An 18,101-nucleotide genomic window follows, 5' to 3' on the forward strand; every position below is an offset into this window, starting at 1 on the left:
CTGAGAAACCCTGTGGGGGGGCGAGGGGAGTCAAAGCTTACCCCTTGTGACATACTTCCTCCAAGGCCACACCTCCTAATCCTTCTAATTCTATCAAAGAGTTCACTCCCTGGTGACTAAGCATTCATATATATTGGCCTATGGGGCCTTTCTTACTCAAACCGCCACACACACACACACACACACACACACTTCAAGGTTCTTTTTCCATCTTTGCCAAGGAAAATGACTGAAATCATTGTTACTTTATTCAGGAAATAATATTACATAGGGCTGGTGCAAACAGATATGCATAAAATTATATAAATCTGATAGCTACATTTCCCAGAAAAGAACCAGTCATTGTAGACAAGGAAACCAGGAGGGTGTCATAATGATTGCAGTGTTTCGGCAAGTGTCCCCGTATTCCCTAATAGTAGAGGTAGTCTGTTGAACAGGAAGTGAGGGTGGCCATGTAGAATCCATGCTTCCTGGCTCTGTCTACTCAACTCAGTGGTTAGGGCTTGCTAAATTCCTGGAGAGCCCAACGCTTGTTTTCAGTTGCCTGTTTGAGCTGAGTGTATTCCTTCACCAGGTTCTCAAAGTCTTCTCCAAGGACCTCATAGGTTTTCAGGACCAGTCTTGATTTCTCCATGTCCTGCTCTTGTAGGCGAATGGCTCCCTCCAAACGGTCCCTAAGAGCCCCAGCAGAGAAAGTTCAGTAGAAGTTGTGAGTCCTCAGAAACCAGACCTGAGCAAATCTGACGAGGCTGGGGCCAGGCCATGAACAGCGGTGCCCAGCTGTTGGGGCTCTTACCTAATCAGACGATGCACTTCCACTTTCTCAGCACTGTAAGTGTCGGACAAAACCTTCACCTCCTCCATCCTGACAGAGGGAGAAAGGAATGTTATATGGAAGATCCCAAATCAAAGAGTTTAGGGGCCAGCAAGGTGGCTCAGGGGATAAAAAGTGCTTGGTGTGCTAGCCTACCGATCTGAGCTCAATCCCTGGAACCCACATAAAGGTGGAAGACGAGAACTGGATCCACAAAGTCACCTTCTGACCTCTACATGACCCGTGTGCATACACACACCCACCCCAACACACACACAAACACACTCACACACGCCTTTTAAATACAGTAAAGAGTGGCCAAGAAGCTGGGGCCTGGAAAGGTGGTTCCGTGGATAGGAGCATCTTTTGCAGAAGACCTTGGTTCAATTCCCAGCACCCACAAGGCAGCTCACAACTGCCTGTAACTCCAGTTCCAGGGAACCTGACACCCTCTTCTGATCTCTGTGGCCACCAGAGGTCATTCAAACAATCCTATGTCATAATTATAACAAAAGAAAAATAAATTGAAACAGAATTTTTAAAAAGGAACATCTAACTCTGTTGTTGTGGTGCACGCCTTTAACCCCAGCACACTCAACAGGCACAGGCAGATGGAACTCTGAGTTCAAACTTAGCTTGGCCTACGTAGTGAATTGCAGGCCAGCAGTTAGCCAGGACTACATAGTGAGACGCTATCAAATAAATAAACAAATAAACAAACAAACAAACAAATAAATAAATCCAGAGTAGCTAGCCGTAGTCAAGCTATAGAGAGGAGATAGACAAAGCACTGTGAGTCTGAGTCCCCAAGCAAGTGACCTCAGAGTACAGCACCTATATTTCAGAAGGCCGTAAATAAACACTTCTAAGTGCTGAAAACTTTCGGGTCACACAAAAAAAGGCTAGTTAAAGTGCCGTATGGCACTTCCGGGGACCCACTGGTACTAGGCAGGGAGAGATGAGGAAGCCGGGTGGAGGAGTGGCGGGTGAGACAGAATCCCTCTGACCAGTGGGCTCACAGCTCACCTCATTTTCAGGATCATAGCGCTGCACTTGACTTCCAGGTACTGGGCATTGATGCGGTCTAGCTCAGACTGCGTCTTCAGCCGGTGCTCCTGAAGAAGCCTCTGGAGCAGGGTGAGGCAGCGGAGAAGCGCCTGGGAGTAGGTGGCTCTCTTCTTCTCCAGCAGCACCAGCTGCTCCTTCTGCTGGCTCCTAGCCTCCAGGCACTGCCGCTTCTCTCCTACCAGGACCTCTGGCAGTTTCCACACCTTTGCCGCTTTCAGTGTTTCTCCATCAGTGTCTGGGCAGAGACAGGAGCACAGGAAACCCCCATAGCTACTGCCCTAGGGGGCATTCATCAGCCTGGCAGTGGTGGTGCATGCTTTTAATCTCAGTACTCAGGAGGTAGAGGCAGGCAGATTTCTTTGAGTTTAAGGCCAGCCTGGTCTACAAAGTGAGTGCCAGGACATCCAGGACAACAAAGAGAAACCCTTTCTCGAAAAACAAAAACAACAAAAAAGACCTGTTTCAAACTCACATAAAACGGAAACGCAGGCTATAAGGAGCCTGAAGGCTACACGACGGGGGAGGCTCTCACCTGAACTGGGGTCGTGGTAGCACAGCAGAGTAAAGCACTTCCTCTTGAGCTGCTCCTCCACCTCCAGCCGGAGCCGATCTCTCATCCACACGAAGTCCTGAAGCGAGCACACAGACCTCTCCATCAGGTGCAAGGGCACAGATGGTCTCACAACCAAAGAAATGGCAGTATTGGGGGACGGAGGCCGGAGACTACATAAGACCTTGTCTCAAAAACATAAATCCTAACACTAAGCAAGCAAATTACGCTATATCCTCACAATGGAATCCTACTAGTGGTTCTATTTGTTCTTTCACACTGGGGATGGAACCCAGGACCCTGAGCATGCTCAGCAAGGGCTCCACCGCTGAGCTAACTCCCCATCCCTGGAAATGACTCAAGCCTAGACAATGTTCAGAGTGCTACTGGAGGTATCATTTTATTTATCTCTGCTGTTATTCTCTGGTTTGTTTGGGTTTTTGTTTGTTTGCTCTGTCCTAGAACTCACTGTGTAAGACCAGGCTGGACTCAAACTCACAGAGATCCACCTGCCTGTTTCCCGACTGTGGGACTAATGGCTTGTATCACCACATCTGGCTTTGTTGTTTGTTTTCTGGGATAGACACGTTACATAGACTCAGGCTGGCTTTGAACTCACAACCCTCTGCTTCAGTCTCAAGTACTGGGTTTATAAGCATGAGCCTCTACTCATTCTGTTTCTGAGACAGGGTCTTACTGTGTTGCATGTCTCTGGTTGGCCTGGAACTAGCTATTTAGAACAGGTTGGACTCGAACTCAGACATTCACTTGCATCTGCCTCCTGAGTGTTAGCATTTCTTAAAGATTTACTGATATGTTTATGTGGGGATGTGTGTGTGTGCATGTTTGAGTGTAGGTTCTCATGGAGTCCAGAAGTGGGTGTTGTTAGAACCCCCGGAGCTGGAGTTACAACCAGTTATGATCTGCCCCAGACTGGTCCTTGGAACTGAACATCAGGTCCTCTCCAAGAGCAATATGTACTCATGCACTGAGCTCCTCCCCAGCCTCTACTCTTGAATTTCCTCTATTAATTTGGGTCCTTTTGCTTTAAAGGCAGTCTTGTGTAGCCCAAGCAGGCCTTAACTAAGTCACCAAGGATAAAGCCAGTCTGGCCTACAGAGTGATACCCTGTCTTGGAACACCAGGAACATCAGGAGGGGTAGAGCACGCCTTTATTTGCAGTGCTCACTTAGGAGCTGGATCTCTGTGGGTTCAAGGCCAGCCTCACCCACATCCAGCCACAACTACACAGTTAAACCTTATCTCCCAAAAATGTTTTCAAAAGTGGGGAGACTGTAGAGATGGCTCAGTAGTGAACACTGCCTGCCCTTCCAGAGGACCCAGGTTTGCTTCCCAGCTTGCAACAGCCGTAACTCCAGCTCCAGGGTATTGTGGGATAGTTGATCACACTGTGAACCCCGAGATCGCATCATTTAAATAAAATCAACCATAGGTCAAAAGGCGGAGCAAGCAATCAGTTGACTGGAAGTAACCATAGAGAGTGAGGGCAAGTAGGGAGGTCTGGGAGAGAGAGACACAGGAAGTAGAGGGGAGGGACATCTGGTTGGAAGAGTTTTTGTTTCAGCCGGTGTGGGAGAAACACTTTTTTTTTTTTGGTTTTTCGAGACAGGGTTTCTCTGTGGCTTTGGAGCCTGTCCTGGGACTAGCTCTGTAGACCAGGCTGGTCTCGCAGAGATCCACCTGCCTCTGCCTCCCGAGTGCTGGGATTAAAGGCGTGCGCCACCATCGCCCAGCGAGAAACACTTTTTCTGAGATGACCATGAGAGGGGAAGGTAGGCCGGCTGCTTCCTCTGCTTCTTTGAGGTAGGAGGTTTTCATCCAGCAACTGACAGAGACTTAGTCAAAAACCAACATTTGGCTCCCAACATGGAGGCAGCAGCAGCACACAAGGCTCACCAAGGCCTCGGCCTCAGGACCGAGGTGGCAGCAGGTTCAGGTCAGCCAGGGTGCTGGAGGGAAAGCAACGCCAGGGGATCCAACACTTTTTTCTAGTCTCCTCAGACATGTGGTGCTCAGACATACATGTAGGCAAAGCATTCGTATCTATCTTAAAACAAGAGAGCGAGCAAGGAGAGTATACTATCAACACGGGATGTTTATACGAACACTGCGATCCACTCTTCCAGTCTCTGGCTGAGGGGCAGAGCAAAATGACAATGGGGACTTTGTGTTGAGAAGCACCTCACGAGGATGCACACGCTGTGTGGCTGCGCTGACTCTGAGGCCTGGAACACCAAGACTGACAGAAACACTACCAGGGCTGGGCAAATGAGACATCTGAAATTGTCTGTTATGGTCTCAGACGTGGGCTCTGTGAAGGAACACCACCAGCTAAACCCAAGAGGGCAGTGATGAACCCAGCGCCTCCATCATAACATAAATGCTATAGTTTCAAAGAAAAACAAAATTTCTAAATGTAGCATTTCAGATATTCCGTTCTTGGGTGTGATGGTTTTTTTGAGTCTGACCAGATGATATATATAGTTTTTAGAAAAATAGTGAAGCTTAATAAGAAAAGTTAGGGGCTGGAGAGATGGCTCAGCAGTTAAGAGCACTAGCTGCTCTTCCAAAGGACCTGGGTTCAAGTCCCGGCACCCACATGGTGACTCACTGTAATCCAGGTCCAGGGGATCTGATGCCCTCTGCTGACCTCCGTGTGCACTCCACATATATGCTGCACAGATATACAATTAGGCAAAATACCCATAAACATAGAACAAGAATAATAAAAAAAAAAAAAAAAAAGGAATGTTTAGCTGGGGCTGTAGCTCAGTTGGTATAGCAAGGCCTTGGGTCTGACTCCCAGGACCTCATAACTCAAGCATGGCAGTGCAACCTGCAGCCCAGCACGTGGGAGGCATAACACGAGAGATCCAGAGTTCAGGGCCAACCTGAGGAAAGTACATGAGATCCTGTGGAAAGAGATGGAGAGACAGACAACAGATACGAGAACTGCTTCCAACCTGTGAGGGTGGCATGAGCTCCAGAAGGTCGGCCTTCTCGAACCCTAGCAGCGGGGGCATCTCGGTCTCCTGGCCGGGACCCGAAAGCTGCGCCAGCTCAGTTACAAGCAGCCGCTGTTCGAGGGTCTCATGAAACTGAGAATAAAAAGAAAAAAAACAGACTATAAAACTGACAACCAGAGCCGGGCGGTGGTGGTGCACACCTTTAATCCCAGCACTCGGGGAGGCAGAAGCAGGAGGATCTCCGTGAGTTCTTTTACAAAATAAGTTCCAGGATAGCCAGAGCTACACAGAGAAACCCTGTCTCAAAAAAACAAAACAACAGAAAACAAACTTTTGATTTAGCTGGGCAGTGGTGGTACATGTTTTAATCCCAACACTAAGAAGGCAGGTCTATCTATGCAAGTTTGAGGCCAGCCTGGTCTACAGAGTGAATTCCAGGACAGTCAGGGCTATACAGAAACCCTGTCTCAAAAAAAAAAAAAAAAAAAAAAAAAAAAACCCTCTCCCCCCAAAAAAAACACCTTTGACTTGGCCTTTAATCTCATACATAGGAGACAGAGGCAGACTATGAGGTTGAGGATAGCCTGGTCTACATGGCCAGTTCCAGGTCAGCCAGGGCTACAAAGGGTTACATCCTGTCTCAAAAGAATAAAACGAAAGGATGTCATTACCACCTCTTCTCACACTTTCTCCAAGTCCTCAAGTGAGTCACCACTTTAACTGAAGACTAGGGTTCCATGTCCCTCTCCTCTCCCTTCCTCTCCTTCTCCTCTCCCCCCCCCCTCCCCGCCACCCCGGGCCATTCTTTCTTTCCTCCTTTCCTCTCTTCCCACAGGGTCTCACTGTGTTGCCGAGACTGGCCTCAATTTCTGCACTGAGCTCTGTCCAGAGCCTCCCACGGCTGCCTACCCCGGTAGTTCTGATCACCGTAACCACCCCCCCCTCCAGTTCTCTGGCCTCACCTTTTTGTCTTCCGATGTCAGATTTTTGTCCTGTGCCTTCACATAATAGTCCACGAGCAGCTCTTGGATGATTCTCTGCAAGATCTCGTACCTCAGCCACGCCATCTTACGCAGCCTAACTTCATTCCATGCCTTGAAATAAAACAAAGCCCCTGTCTGAGACTCTTCTCTCTCAAGGACTTTATCTTCCTCCTGCCATCCCTTCTCCTGGGGGCCTTACCTGAGCCTGCTCTTTCGCCAGGGTGAGGCTTAAACCACTTTCGTCCATGTGCTGCGAGAGACTCAGCAATAGCTTGCTGAAATTCGGGTTCTGGATCAGGTCCTCTTCAGTCAGGGCACAGGGAGGAAACTGCTTGACACATACTTAAAAAATGACAGACAAAGCAACATTGGGCATCACTTCTGAAACAAACAAAATGACAGCCCTGGCTCTGAGTAGGAAAATCCTCTAAATAGGATGCAATTTAGAAGGGAAAATGAAGCCAGGGGCCATGACACACACCTGTAGTCCCTGCTACTCAGGAGACTGGGGAGGAGCAGCCTTTAAAGCCAAGACATTGAAGTCTGCCTGACAACACAGGAAGACAATGTCAAAAACAAACAGCAGCCGTTCAGATGGCTCCGCTGGTCAGGGCACTTGTCACCAAGCCTGGTCACCTGAGTCCAGCCCCGGAAACCACATGGTAAAGGAGAGCACCCACTCCTGAAACATGTCTTCTGATGCCCACTTCAGCCCTCACACAAACAAATAAAACAGCGAATATTTGGATGTGGTGACACACACTTGGAATCTCAGCATCAGGGAGATTGAGGCAGGAGGAGGAGAATTAGGAGTTCGAGGCCAACTTGGGCTACGTGACTTCCAGGGGAGCCTGTGTTATACTGCGAGACCCTGTCTCAAAATAGAAATCACAAATAAACCAGAAATGATACTTAAAAGTATTTAAAGTATTTACTTTATATATAAGGATATTGATCAAAGGAAAACGAGTATCTAATAAAGTAAGGTCGCCAGGGCTTGCACACGTTAAGCACAGGCTCAACCACCACCTACAGCCCCAGTTCCAACGTTAGAGTTAAGTGAATGGAAATGCAAGGAGTAGAGGGTAGAGTGTGTGCTTGCTGAGGACTTGGTTTGCTTCCCGGCTCCAAGAGGAGAAGGGAGGGAAGGGGAGAAAGAGAGAAAGAGACCTTTAGTATGAACCACCAGTAACCAAAACACCTCATTAATGCGAAGTTACTAGAATCCTTTTTTTCTATGTAGCCCCAGGCTGGCTTTGAATTTGTGATCCTCCTGCCTCTCCCACCTAAATGCTGGGATTACAGGCATGCAACATCAAGCCAGGCCAGAATCATTAGTTCTTGAGGAAGAGAGGGAAAGAGACATGGCAAATTCCAGCTGTGGAAGAGACCTCAGTCACATAAGCAAAGCTGAGGAAAGGCGGAAGAAAGCAGCTGACTACTAGAACTCCAGCAGAGCTGAGGAACCCGCGTGGGCACGTCATCACAAGGGGGCAGCGGCTTCCAGTTACCCTGTCTGCTCAAGGCCCCTTCTTTTCCACCTCTCTCCCAGGGCTTTTACCATTACCTACCAAACATCAAGATGTTTACTCCTTGGACTATTATATCCAAAGTCATTTTAGAGACTAAGAAAGCTTTTATTTTCATTATCGGACATAAAATTAGGTGTGGCAGGTGCACACTTATAATCTCCAAACTATGAGGTGGAGGCAGGCTAGCCTGGGCTAGAGGAGAAACATGAAAACACAAGTAGGAAAGAAGCCTTTAATGGACAGGCCAGCCACCGTTACCTTGGCAACAGACTACCAATACAGCATGGCACGCAGCATCTATTGCAGAAGCAGATACCGAATCTATGTGAACAGTTGGTCTAACCTGATTCTCCAATTTAGTCCTCCTCAATCTCCTGAATTTCACTTTCCTCAGAAACGGGGTAAGCCCTTTTCATCACAGAAGCAAAGACCTAGACAAGACCCCTGGAAAAGCCACCAAGCCTTTCGCGGAGAGCTACCCTTACCTTGCTGCAGTATTTCCACCCCTTCTCCAGGTGAGCAGAAATCTCCAGAGGCCATCTGAATGTCTTGATATTATCCTGTACGGAACCAAATGGAAGAAACTGCCAGACGAACAAACCCCTGGCTGCTCCGGGCGGCCTCACAAGCCCAGCTGGTCTCAATCTCTGGGCCAGGGAGGCAAGCCTTGAACTTCTGATCCTCAACTGCCTCTGCCACCCAAGTGCACCACCCCATCTTGCTCAGAGAAGGGCTGTATCAGACATCACATATCCCAAACTCTCCAGCGTTTAAAGACAGATGAAGTGCCAGAACACCTTACATTCCAAGAACAAAACGTCTCCCTGAGCTGTCCAAAAGATGACTCATTCTAAAGAAACCACCCGGCCCCCACCCAATCCACTGAGGTCTAATGGAAGGCAGCCCCTACCACTACTATTGTGCCTACAAACTGTGGCACTCATGTTCCCGGGAGACTGGGGAACGGGAGGGGGGCCCAAGTGTGCCTTTTCCCCAGTGACAGTTCAGTTGTAGGAGCATCTCTCTGATTTTCTAGCGCTTCTCTGACTGTGTTCCCTCATGGAAGAGCTGTTGGTCAGGGCAGGAGTGACAGACAGGTGAACCACAACAGCTTTTCCCATATCGCTAGGAAGTGCACCTAAGGGTAAGGACACCATAGTGGACTGTAGAGGGCACAGTAGTAGCTAAGGGGACACAGCTATGGGTGTTTGCCAGAACCTAGGGTAACTCGAAAAAGAGCGTCATCACTAGAGGGCAGTGAGAAAATGAACAGGAACACAAACACTGCCCACCCATTCACTCCCGTTTTGTTGTTGTTGTTTGTTTGTTTGTTTTTTCTCCACCCTCTCCTCCAAACGCTGACTCTGAAGCTTATTAGAGCTTAATGCTTCAGGCTCACAGAATATTGGTTTATTCGCTCCTTTTATAGAGTCACATGAAAGCAAGTAGCCGTTTGTTTTGTAACGGGGACGCAGCTGAGGAGGTGCGATGCTAGGCCTTAGTTTGCGGCTCTGCCACCTGATGTTTCTGTGAGTCTAAGGGAAACACTTTTCAGGTGCCAACCCTCTTCCGCCTGCAAAACCGCGATAACGAACATAACATGAAGAATGAATAACAATCGACCTGTCAACAAAAGCTGTTTAGTTAAGTTCAGTTTTACCAATTCAGTTTATTGTTGAGCTACTCCTGCAAATAAAGTTTTGCGGGCCAGTTTCAACCGGCCCGGGGTCCTCAGCAGAACCGCCCGCCTTCAGTGGCCACAGGACGTGACCTCAGGCTGCACCCCACCCTGCGCAGGCACCCGGGGTCCCACGCCCGGGGGTGCCCAGCTGCCAGCCCTCCAGCCGTCCCGCACGCTGCACTGGACACAGGTCGATTTCCCAGGTGTTCTCACAAGAGGTGACCCTTACAAGGCCCGAGATAATCAAGATGCAGAACGCGCTCGCCGGCGCCGACCTACCGTCTGGGCCGCCAAGGAGTCCTAAGGGCGAGCGCAGCGTGGCTGCGAGCTCGCGGACGTCTAGGGCAAACCTGCACACCCCGCCGACGGGGCGCCGAGGCCGGGGGCTGCCTGGGGTGACAGCCGGGGGCTGCCGGGAGTGGACGCTCCCGCCAGCGGAGACCGGACGGGTCTGAAATTGGCCTGGCGGCGGCGGGGCGGGGCTGCGCTGGGCGGGAACGGAGACCCCGCCCCGGGAGCGCGCCGCGGGAGCGCGCGCTCGACTCAACGGCCGGGAAGTCGGAGATGTACCCGTTTAATGGAAGGGAGGGCTAAGGCACGGACGGACACAGAGGGAGCGGCCCAGCCCGGAAGCTCAGGCCTGCCTTTGGGGTCCTCGAACAAATCGTACCTTTACCGGCTTCCTCTCGAATGTGTTGTCGTTTTAGATTTATTTATTTGGTTTGGTTTTTCAAGACAGGGTTCTTCTGTGTAGCCCTGGCCGACTCTCTTTATAGACCAAGCTGGCTGGAACCTAAGAGATCCGCCTGCCTCTATCTCCCTAGTGTCGAAATGAAAGTCTCACGCTACTGCATCCCAGCTGGTTTATTAATTTATGTGTGCGTGCGCGCATGCGCCACAAATGTGCAGTGTCCACGGGGACCAGAAGATGGAGTCAGAGCTCTTTGAGCCGGTGTTACAGGCTCTTGTCAGCTGCCTGATGCGGGTCCTGGGACTTGAACTCAGACCCTCTGCAAAAGCGGTCCGTGCTCTTTAACCACTGAGCCATCTCCTGGCTATTGAATTTCTTTCTTTCTTTTGTTTGTTGGTTGGTTGACTGTTGGTTGGTTGGTTGGTTGGTTTTTCGAGACAGGGTTTCTCTGTAGCTTTGGATCCCGCCCTGAAACTAGCTCTTGTAGACCAGGCTGGCCTCGAATTCACAAAGATCCGCCTGTCTTGCCCTCCCATCTGAATGAAAGTTTTATATGAAGTAAACTGCTTCAAAGTTATTAAGTCTCTTTCTAAAGCTTTATTTATTTTGCTGTTATTTGTGTGTGTAGGTGTTTTGCCTCCATGTATGTGTACCGCTTATATGTTTGGTGTTCTGGGATCCCCTAGAAATGGTTAGAAGCACCCTGTAGGTGCTGAGAATCAAACCCAGGTTTTCTAGAAGAGCAATGGTTGAGCTATCTCTCTAGCCCAATTATTAGCTCTCTTGCATGAGAGAACAAATTGATGGGTGGGGCAAAGTGTTCTAGGAGATGGAACTGTTCTCGTCTTCCTTCAGAACAAGCTAGGGCTGATCAGAGTCACGCCCACCCTTAACCCCAGCACTTGGGAGACAGAGGCAGGAGAATCTCTCAGTCTGAGGAGACCTGATCTACATAGAGAGTTCCATCCAGGGCTCCATTGAGAGATCCTATTCAAAGAAGAAAAGAAAAGAAACAAGTAGAGACTTCCACTCATGTACACAGAGAGGAATGAACCGGTGCGGAAAGATTTTATGCCCTTGCTCAGAGCACCCATGTCTCGTGTTTAATGCTGGAGTGCTGTCATTTTCCAAGGCTTTTAAAAATTGTTCATGCTTCCTCAGTTCTGCAGTGCAGCCTCATTAAATACCAGGCACACACACACACACACACACACACACACGCACACACGCACACACACATGCTCAGAACAAAACAGCAAGCAGGTTTTGGAGATTTTCAACTGGCCAGGGATCTACTGAAATTTCATCTTCAAGTTGTTCTTTAATGCTGGACTACAAGGTTTTGGCGAAGCGACTCTAAGGCATACAAGGCCCTGAGAGGTGAAGGTAAGGAAGGCTGCCCTCCAGAAGGGTGGAGAAGATTGTGGTGGAGGCCTGGCATTGGACAGACCTCCACAGGCAATTATCTCTTTCCTCTTTGTCCCTTTCAAGCCAGGAGACCTGGGGCTACAGTCTCCTTCCTGTCAAAAGAGGGCAATAACATCTTTCTAGTTACTCCAATCTCTTAGCATTGATGTAATGATCAAATGAGATAATGGCTCAGAAAGTGCCTGGGAAAGACTATGAAAGTGAGGTGTTTTATTAAGTGCTTTGGGAGACACAAAGATAAATATGACCTGATTCCTACCCTGAGGAAAGTCACAGTCTATGGAGAAGATACGCGTGCGAAGGAAATAATCCAAGGCAGTAAATAGGTGTTGCAAGGGCAGTTTAGATTATAAATACCAGAGAAACTTCAAGAGGGGACAGACATTTTTCTGCAGAAAGAGATAGGCAAGGCTGCGAAATCAATCTTATGTTCAGTGCACCTGAAAGGAGAGGAAAAAATTGAAAACATTTAGGACAAATGAAAGAGTCCAGCAAATTGAGGCAGAGACAAGGGCTATGGAGGTGCCAGGAAGCAAGCTATCTGAAACTGTGTGTGGAAGGGTTTCTAGATGAGCTCTCTTTGAGATGAGTCAGCCCTCTAGGCTCTAGGGCTGGGAAGATTAGAGCGGCATCCTAGCAGTCAGGAATGCCACAAAGGCGACACAGACTTGAATCCCAGCACTTGAGAAGTAGAGACAAGCGATCCTCTGTAAGTTCAAGGCCAGCATGGTCTACAGACTGAGTTCCAGGACAGCGAAGGCTACATAGAGAGACCCCGCCTCAGCAAAACAAAAATGGAAATTCAACAAAGAATTGCAAAGAACGTTCAAATCAGACCTTAAGCAAGAACCCCACCTCTGCCCCATGCTTCCTGCCAACCTCCTTTCCCGTGTATATGTATTTTTAAAGAACCCAGCCTAATTGAGGCATTTTGGAATAAAATATTCAGAGTTTTGCTGTCACTTTGCACCGTCACGAGCCAGCTACTGAACAGCACTGAGCAGCACTGCAGCCCACACCACCATTCCCAACATTCAGGAGGCTGAAGCAGGAAGGATCCCAAACTCAGGACAGTCTGGACAACTCAGTGAGATCATGTCTCAAAAGCAAACCAAAGAGGGTTTGGGGGATGTTGTCAAGTGATGGAGAACTAGCTTCTTGAAAATGTAGCATCTTGGACTCAATCGCCATTATCCTGAATAGATGCATGCATCTTCACATACATATAAACATATGTGATTGTCTTGTTGGTTTTGTTTTGTTTTTAGATTTATTTATTTAGCCGGGCGATGGTGGTGCATGCCTTTAATCCCAGCACTCGGGAGGCAGAGGCAGGAGGATCTCTGTGAGTTCGAGGCCAGCATGGTCTACAGCGCTAGTTCCAGGACAGGCTCCAAAACCACAGAGAAACCCTGTCTCGGAAAAAAAAAAAGATTTATTTATTTACTATGTATACAACATTCTGCCTTGATGTATGCCCAGACACATGTATGCTAGAGGCGGGAGCCAGATCTCATTACAGATGGTTGTGAGCCACCATGTGGTTGCTGGGAATTGAACTCAGGACCTCTGGAAGAGCAGCCAGTGCTCTTAACCTCTGAGCCATCTCTCCAGCCCCATTCACATTTGATTATTCACCCAAATAAATAATAAAATTTTAAAATAAAAATATAATAAAAATAGTGGGCAGAGTGGTAAATACCTTAAATCCCAGCACTGGGGAGGCAAAGGCAAGTAGATTTCTGTGAGCTCACGGCCAGCCTGGAATACAGAATGAGTTTCAGAACAGTCAGGACTGCATAGAGAGACTCTGCCAACAAACTAACAGACAGGGCTAGAGAGGTGGCTCAGCAAGAATACTTGCTGCCCTCTCCAAATGCCTAAATTTTGTTCTGAGCACCCACTTTGGGCCACTTACAACCTCCTGGAGCTCTGGGACTCTGATGTGGGAGTGATTTCTTATTAATAAAGAAACTGCCTCGGCCCTCATAGGTCAGAAAATTAGGTAGGTGGAGTAAACAGAAGAGAATTCTGGGAGAAAGAAGCTTAGTGACGGAGTCGCCATGGTTCTCCCGCGCCAGACAGACGCAGGTTAAGATCCTCCCTGGTAAGCCAGCTCGTGGGCTACACAGAATATTAGAAATGGGTTAGAACAATATGTAAGAGCTAGCCAATAAGAAGCTGGAACTAGCCGGGCCAGGCAGTGTTTGAAAGAATACAGTTTCCGTGTAATTATTTCAGGGAATAAACAAGCCATGCGGGCGGCCGGGTGCTGGGGACGCAGCCTTGCCGCTCATATCTCAACAGATCACCTGGAACTAGAGTTACAGACAGTTGTGAGCTGCCATGTGGGTGCTGGGAATCGAACCCACGTCCTCTGGAAGAGCAGCCAATGCTCTTAACCACTGAGCCATCTCTCCAGCCCTTGGTCTCACCTTTTGCTCTGCCACACTCCACATGCAAAGCACAACCATTCATTTCTTAACTGCTCTTTAATGAGGAAGCCAAGAATGTGCCCCGATACATCTCAGCTAGATTCCCGCCAGGTGTGGGCGGTGCAAGACAAAAACTAGTCAGAGCATCTATCCTCAGTTAATGTTCTCAAGACATTGCTGTCAACCCAGGCTTCTGAAAACCTTTGTGTTGACAGAGTTTTCTGTCCCACCCAGTCCTGCAGCCATTCAGTCCCAAAGAAACACACAGAGGTCTACATTAATTATAAACTGTTTGGCCTATTAGCTCAGGCTTCTTATTAATTCTTACAACTTACATTAACCCATAATTCTTATCTGTGTTAGCCACGTAGCTTGGTACTTTTTATCAGTGAGGCATTCTCATCTTGCTTTCTCTGTGTCTGGGTGACAACTACAGACTGAACCTTTCCTCTTCCCAGAATTCTCCTGTTCTGGTCACCTTGCTTATACGTTCTGCCTGGCTGCTGGGCAATCAACATTTCATTAAATTAATAAGTGACAAATCTTTACAAATTACAAGACCTCTGTGCATTTTAACTTGGTGATACGTGTAAATGGGAATCTGAGAACAGTCTGCTGAACCTTTTAGACTTGGATAGTCCTTTGGTGCACTGTTTAACATTGCAGAAAAGAGTGGAAATTCACAGGATTCTTGCAGGCACTCTGCCTCCCATACTAGCCAGGAAACAAAATGGTTCACTAAAGAAAGAGTTCCAGCCAATATTTAGTATCACTAATAGAATTAATAGAATACAGGCAAATCTCTGTGAGTTTGAGTCCAGCCTGGTCTACAGAGCTAGTTCTAAGACAGTCAAGGCTAAACAGAAAAACCCACAAAGACTGGCCAGACTCAGTGGCTCCCAATGAACAAAAATCAACAACAAAACCAGGAACAACAAATGATAGCAATAAAATCTTCAGAATCAGTCTGCTTTTAAACCACTTGCTCAGAAAAAGTTCTGAACATCAGATGTACTGCTCAGAGAGTGTCTGGATGTGTCATGGACTGAGGAGCAAGTTTCAGGGAACTGTTTTCAAGGCATTCACTGGAAATGAGGGTATTCAGAGTGACAAAGATTCATGATTAAGCTAGAAAATGTCATGGCCATTGTAAGTGCACGGTTTGAGAAGAAAACAAGAAGATAAAAGAAAATATGTAATCAACCTATGACATGAATTTCAAGACAGATGTTTATAATGTACCGATTTAGCCACAGTTTAGCACTTCTGAGGAAATTTTGAGCCCTGCCCCTTATAGCCTCAAGGGCTTGCTCACTGTTCACCAGTTATCTGCTAAGCAGATCGCAGCGCACCCACCTTCACCCTGAGACACTATGGAAAGCTGGAATATAAACGAGCCCTGATAGAAATTTTAGATCTCAAAGAAAAGCAAAGAAATTTGGCTCAAAAATAGGACAGATTGAAGCAATTTTTGCTTAAGGACGATGAGATTGTGCAGGGGAATTTTTCGAGAGAGGAAGGCTTTTGAAAAGCCAGGCATGAAGCAGACTGCACACAGATCCTGCTGTAACTGTGTGCACGCTGTGGTGACTTGATTGAAAGCTTGCGCCAGGTCGATGACAGCATTCCCCTGGGGGCTGGAGAGATGCCTCATCAGTTAAGAGCACTGTGGCTGCTCCAGAGAACCCTGATCAATTCCCAGCACCCACATGGTGGTTCAGACTCTGCAACTCCAGTGCCAGGGGATCCAACACCCTCTTCTGGCCTCCATGGCTCCGTATCTACGTGATGTGCAGAAATACATGCAGACAAAACACCCATACACATTAGATAGACAGATAGATGATAGAGAGATGGGTGATAGATAGATGGTAGATATAGTTAGATGATAGAAGACAGAAGATAGATAGATAGATAGATAGATAGATAGATAGATAGATATAGATGATACTTAGATGGTAAGCAAGCTAAGTTGCTGATGAAAGAGGTTCTCCCTTGAAAGTCATACACTAACCGGGAGACTTGGGCCATTCCAAGGGCACTTGAGGTTTCCTGTTTGGGAAGAACTCACATGGTGACCTTGAAACACCTTCTGAAAGTAAAGTCTTATGATAGAAAAAGCAAAAGCAAGAGGAAGCTAGCAACTGAGTGTACTTTCCATATTCTATTTACCAGTGAGAAATTTAGTTCAGCTAATTAACAATATCCACCATGATAGCTAAGACAGTTACAACATTCAAGTTCACTGTGATTGACCCATGTAACTGTGACTTAGGCATAAATTCTAAGTGCTGTGGGTACAGGTGTGGGCTGTGAATACAGGCATGGGCTGCGAGTCCAGGCGTGGGCTATGGGTACAGGCGTGGGCCGCGGGTACAGGCGTGGGCCAGCATGTTCCCTAGTACATATTCTTTATTCTTTCCTGTATTTTTATTTCATAAATATACGGAATTTTTAAAAATATATTATTTATTTTTATTTTATGTGCATTGATGTTTTGCCATGGGTGTTGAGTCTCCTGGAACTGGAGTTACAGACAGTTGACAGTTGCCATGTGGGTGCTAGGAATTGAATGGGTCCTTTGGAAGAGCAGTCAGTGTTTTTAACCACTGAGTCATCTCTCCAGCCCCCAGAGGGCCTGAGTTCTGTTCTCAGCACTCATGCTGGGCAACTCACAATTGCCTGAAACTTCAGCTCCAGGGGTTCGAAGACCTCCAGCTTCCGTGGGTGTCAGTGCTCACATGTCTATACACACACAATTTCAAATAATAAAACTGGAGGGCAGGGGTGACACACACCTTTAATCCCAACACTCGGAGGCAGAGACTGGTGGATCTCTGTGAGTTTAAGGACAGGACAGTTAGGGAGCTGTTACACAGAGAAACCCTATCTCAAAAAAACAAGAGTAAAAAACAAAACAAATAATAATAAAACTTAAGAAAAAAGTTTGAGAGACAGAATGAGAACATACTGGCCCAATGGCTCCTTCCTGAAATCTCAGCTACTTAAAGAACTGAGACAGGGCTTCATTCTATAGCTCACTGTGAAGACCAAAAAAAAAAAAAAGTTAAGGGGCTGGAGAGGTGGCTCAGTGGTTAAGAGCACCACCTGCTCTTTCAAAGGTCCTGAGTGCAATTCCCAGCAACCACATGGTGGCTCACAGCCATCTGTAATCAGATCTGGTGCCCTCTTCTGGCCTGCAGGCAAAGCACTGAGGATACTGTATACGTAATAAATAAATCTTAAAAAAAAAAAAGTTAAAAAGTCAAGCATATAATGTATGTATGGTCAAATGGTCAGCAAGTGACAAGGTAAAGGCATTTGTACAGAATGAATGTTACTAATGAAACTTGAAAACATAAACCCAGAAAATATATAAAATATATTCCCAGTCAATTAGCAGCAATTAAGATGTCTATAATGATGCTGGGGCTTCCTGGGTGGTTGTAGAAACACACCTAAAGACACCAGTGCTGCCAGTATAGGTAGGAACTGACATGAAGGGTGATGGTTGACTTTCCTGTAGTTAAAGAAAGGTTACTGAGGGAAACACCTAAGAAATTAATTTGATGATAATTTTATGTGGCATGGACATTAACACTTAAATCCTTTACTATAGGACCCAAAACCTCAGGGCCCATCATCCCAGACCATCCAAAGCAAAGAATGAAAATAAACCACTTTTTCTTATTAAAAAAAAGAAAAAGAACTGAGATACAAGCATCATAAATTGAAACTCTGCTTGGCAATTTATTGAGATCCTGTTTCAAAATAAAAAGTTAAGCCGGGCGGTGGTGGCACATGCCTTTAATCCCCGCACTGGGTTGGCAGAGGCAGGCAGATCTCTGTGAGTTCCAGGCCAGCCTGGTCTACAAAGGGAGTTCCAGGACAGGCTCCAAAGCTACAAAGAAACCCTGTCACGAAAAACCAAA

General features: G+C 47.3%; 1 protein-coding gene across 3 annotated transcripts; it reads right to left on the minus strand.

Annotated features, from left to right (window-relative positions):
- Positions 1-230: 230 nt before the first annotated feature.
- On the minus strand, positions 231-10,431 carry Haus4 (HAUS augmin like complex subunit 4). 3 transcript variants are annotated; one of them, XM_050126227.1, is made up of 9 exons: positions 10,286-10,431; positions 8,420-8,494; positions 6,602-6,744; positions 6,382-6,513; positions 5,417-5,551; positions 2,415-2,511; positions 1,841-2,117; positions 797-865; positions 231-674 (listed from the first exon to the last, which is right to left on the minus strand). In XM_050126227.1, exons 2-9 carry the CDS (start codon positions 8,472-8,474, stop codon positions 497-499), a joined length of 1,086 nt encoding a protein of 361 aa, XP_049982184.1. In that variant the 5' UTR covers positions 8,475-8,494; positions 10,286-10,431; the 3' UTR covers positions 231-496. The 3 variants fall into 3 exon arrangements, with proteins under 3 accessions (XP_049982184.1, XP_049982183.1, XP_049982185.1); XM_050126226.1 differs by lacking the exon at positions 10,286-10,431 and adding an exon at positions 9,895-10,205; XM_050126228.1 differs by lacking the exon at positions 10,286-10,431 and adding an exon at positions 6,884-6,949 and having other exon boundaries at positions 8,420-8,438.
- Positions 10,432-18,101: the final 7,670 nt, after the last annotated feature.

The sequence above is a fragment of the Alexandromys fortis genome, unplaced genomic scaffold (assembly GCF_014885135.2).
Source record: "Alexandromys fortis isolate MF-2015 unplaced genomic scaffold, M_Fortis_MF-2015_v1.1 scaffold_258, whole genome shotgun sequence".
Lineage (NCBI taxonomy): Eukaryota > Metazoa > Chordata > Mammalia > Rodentia > Cricetidae > Alexandromys > Alexandromys fortis.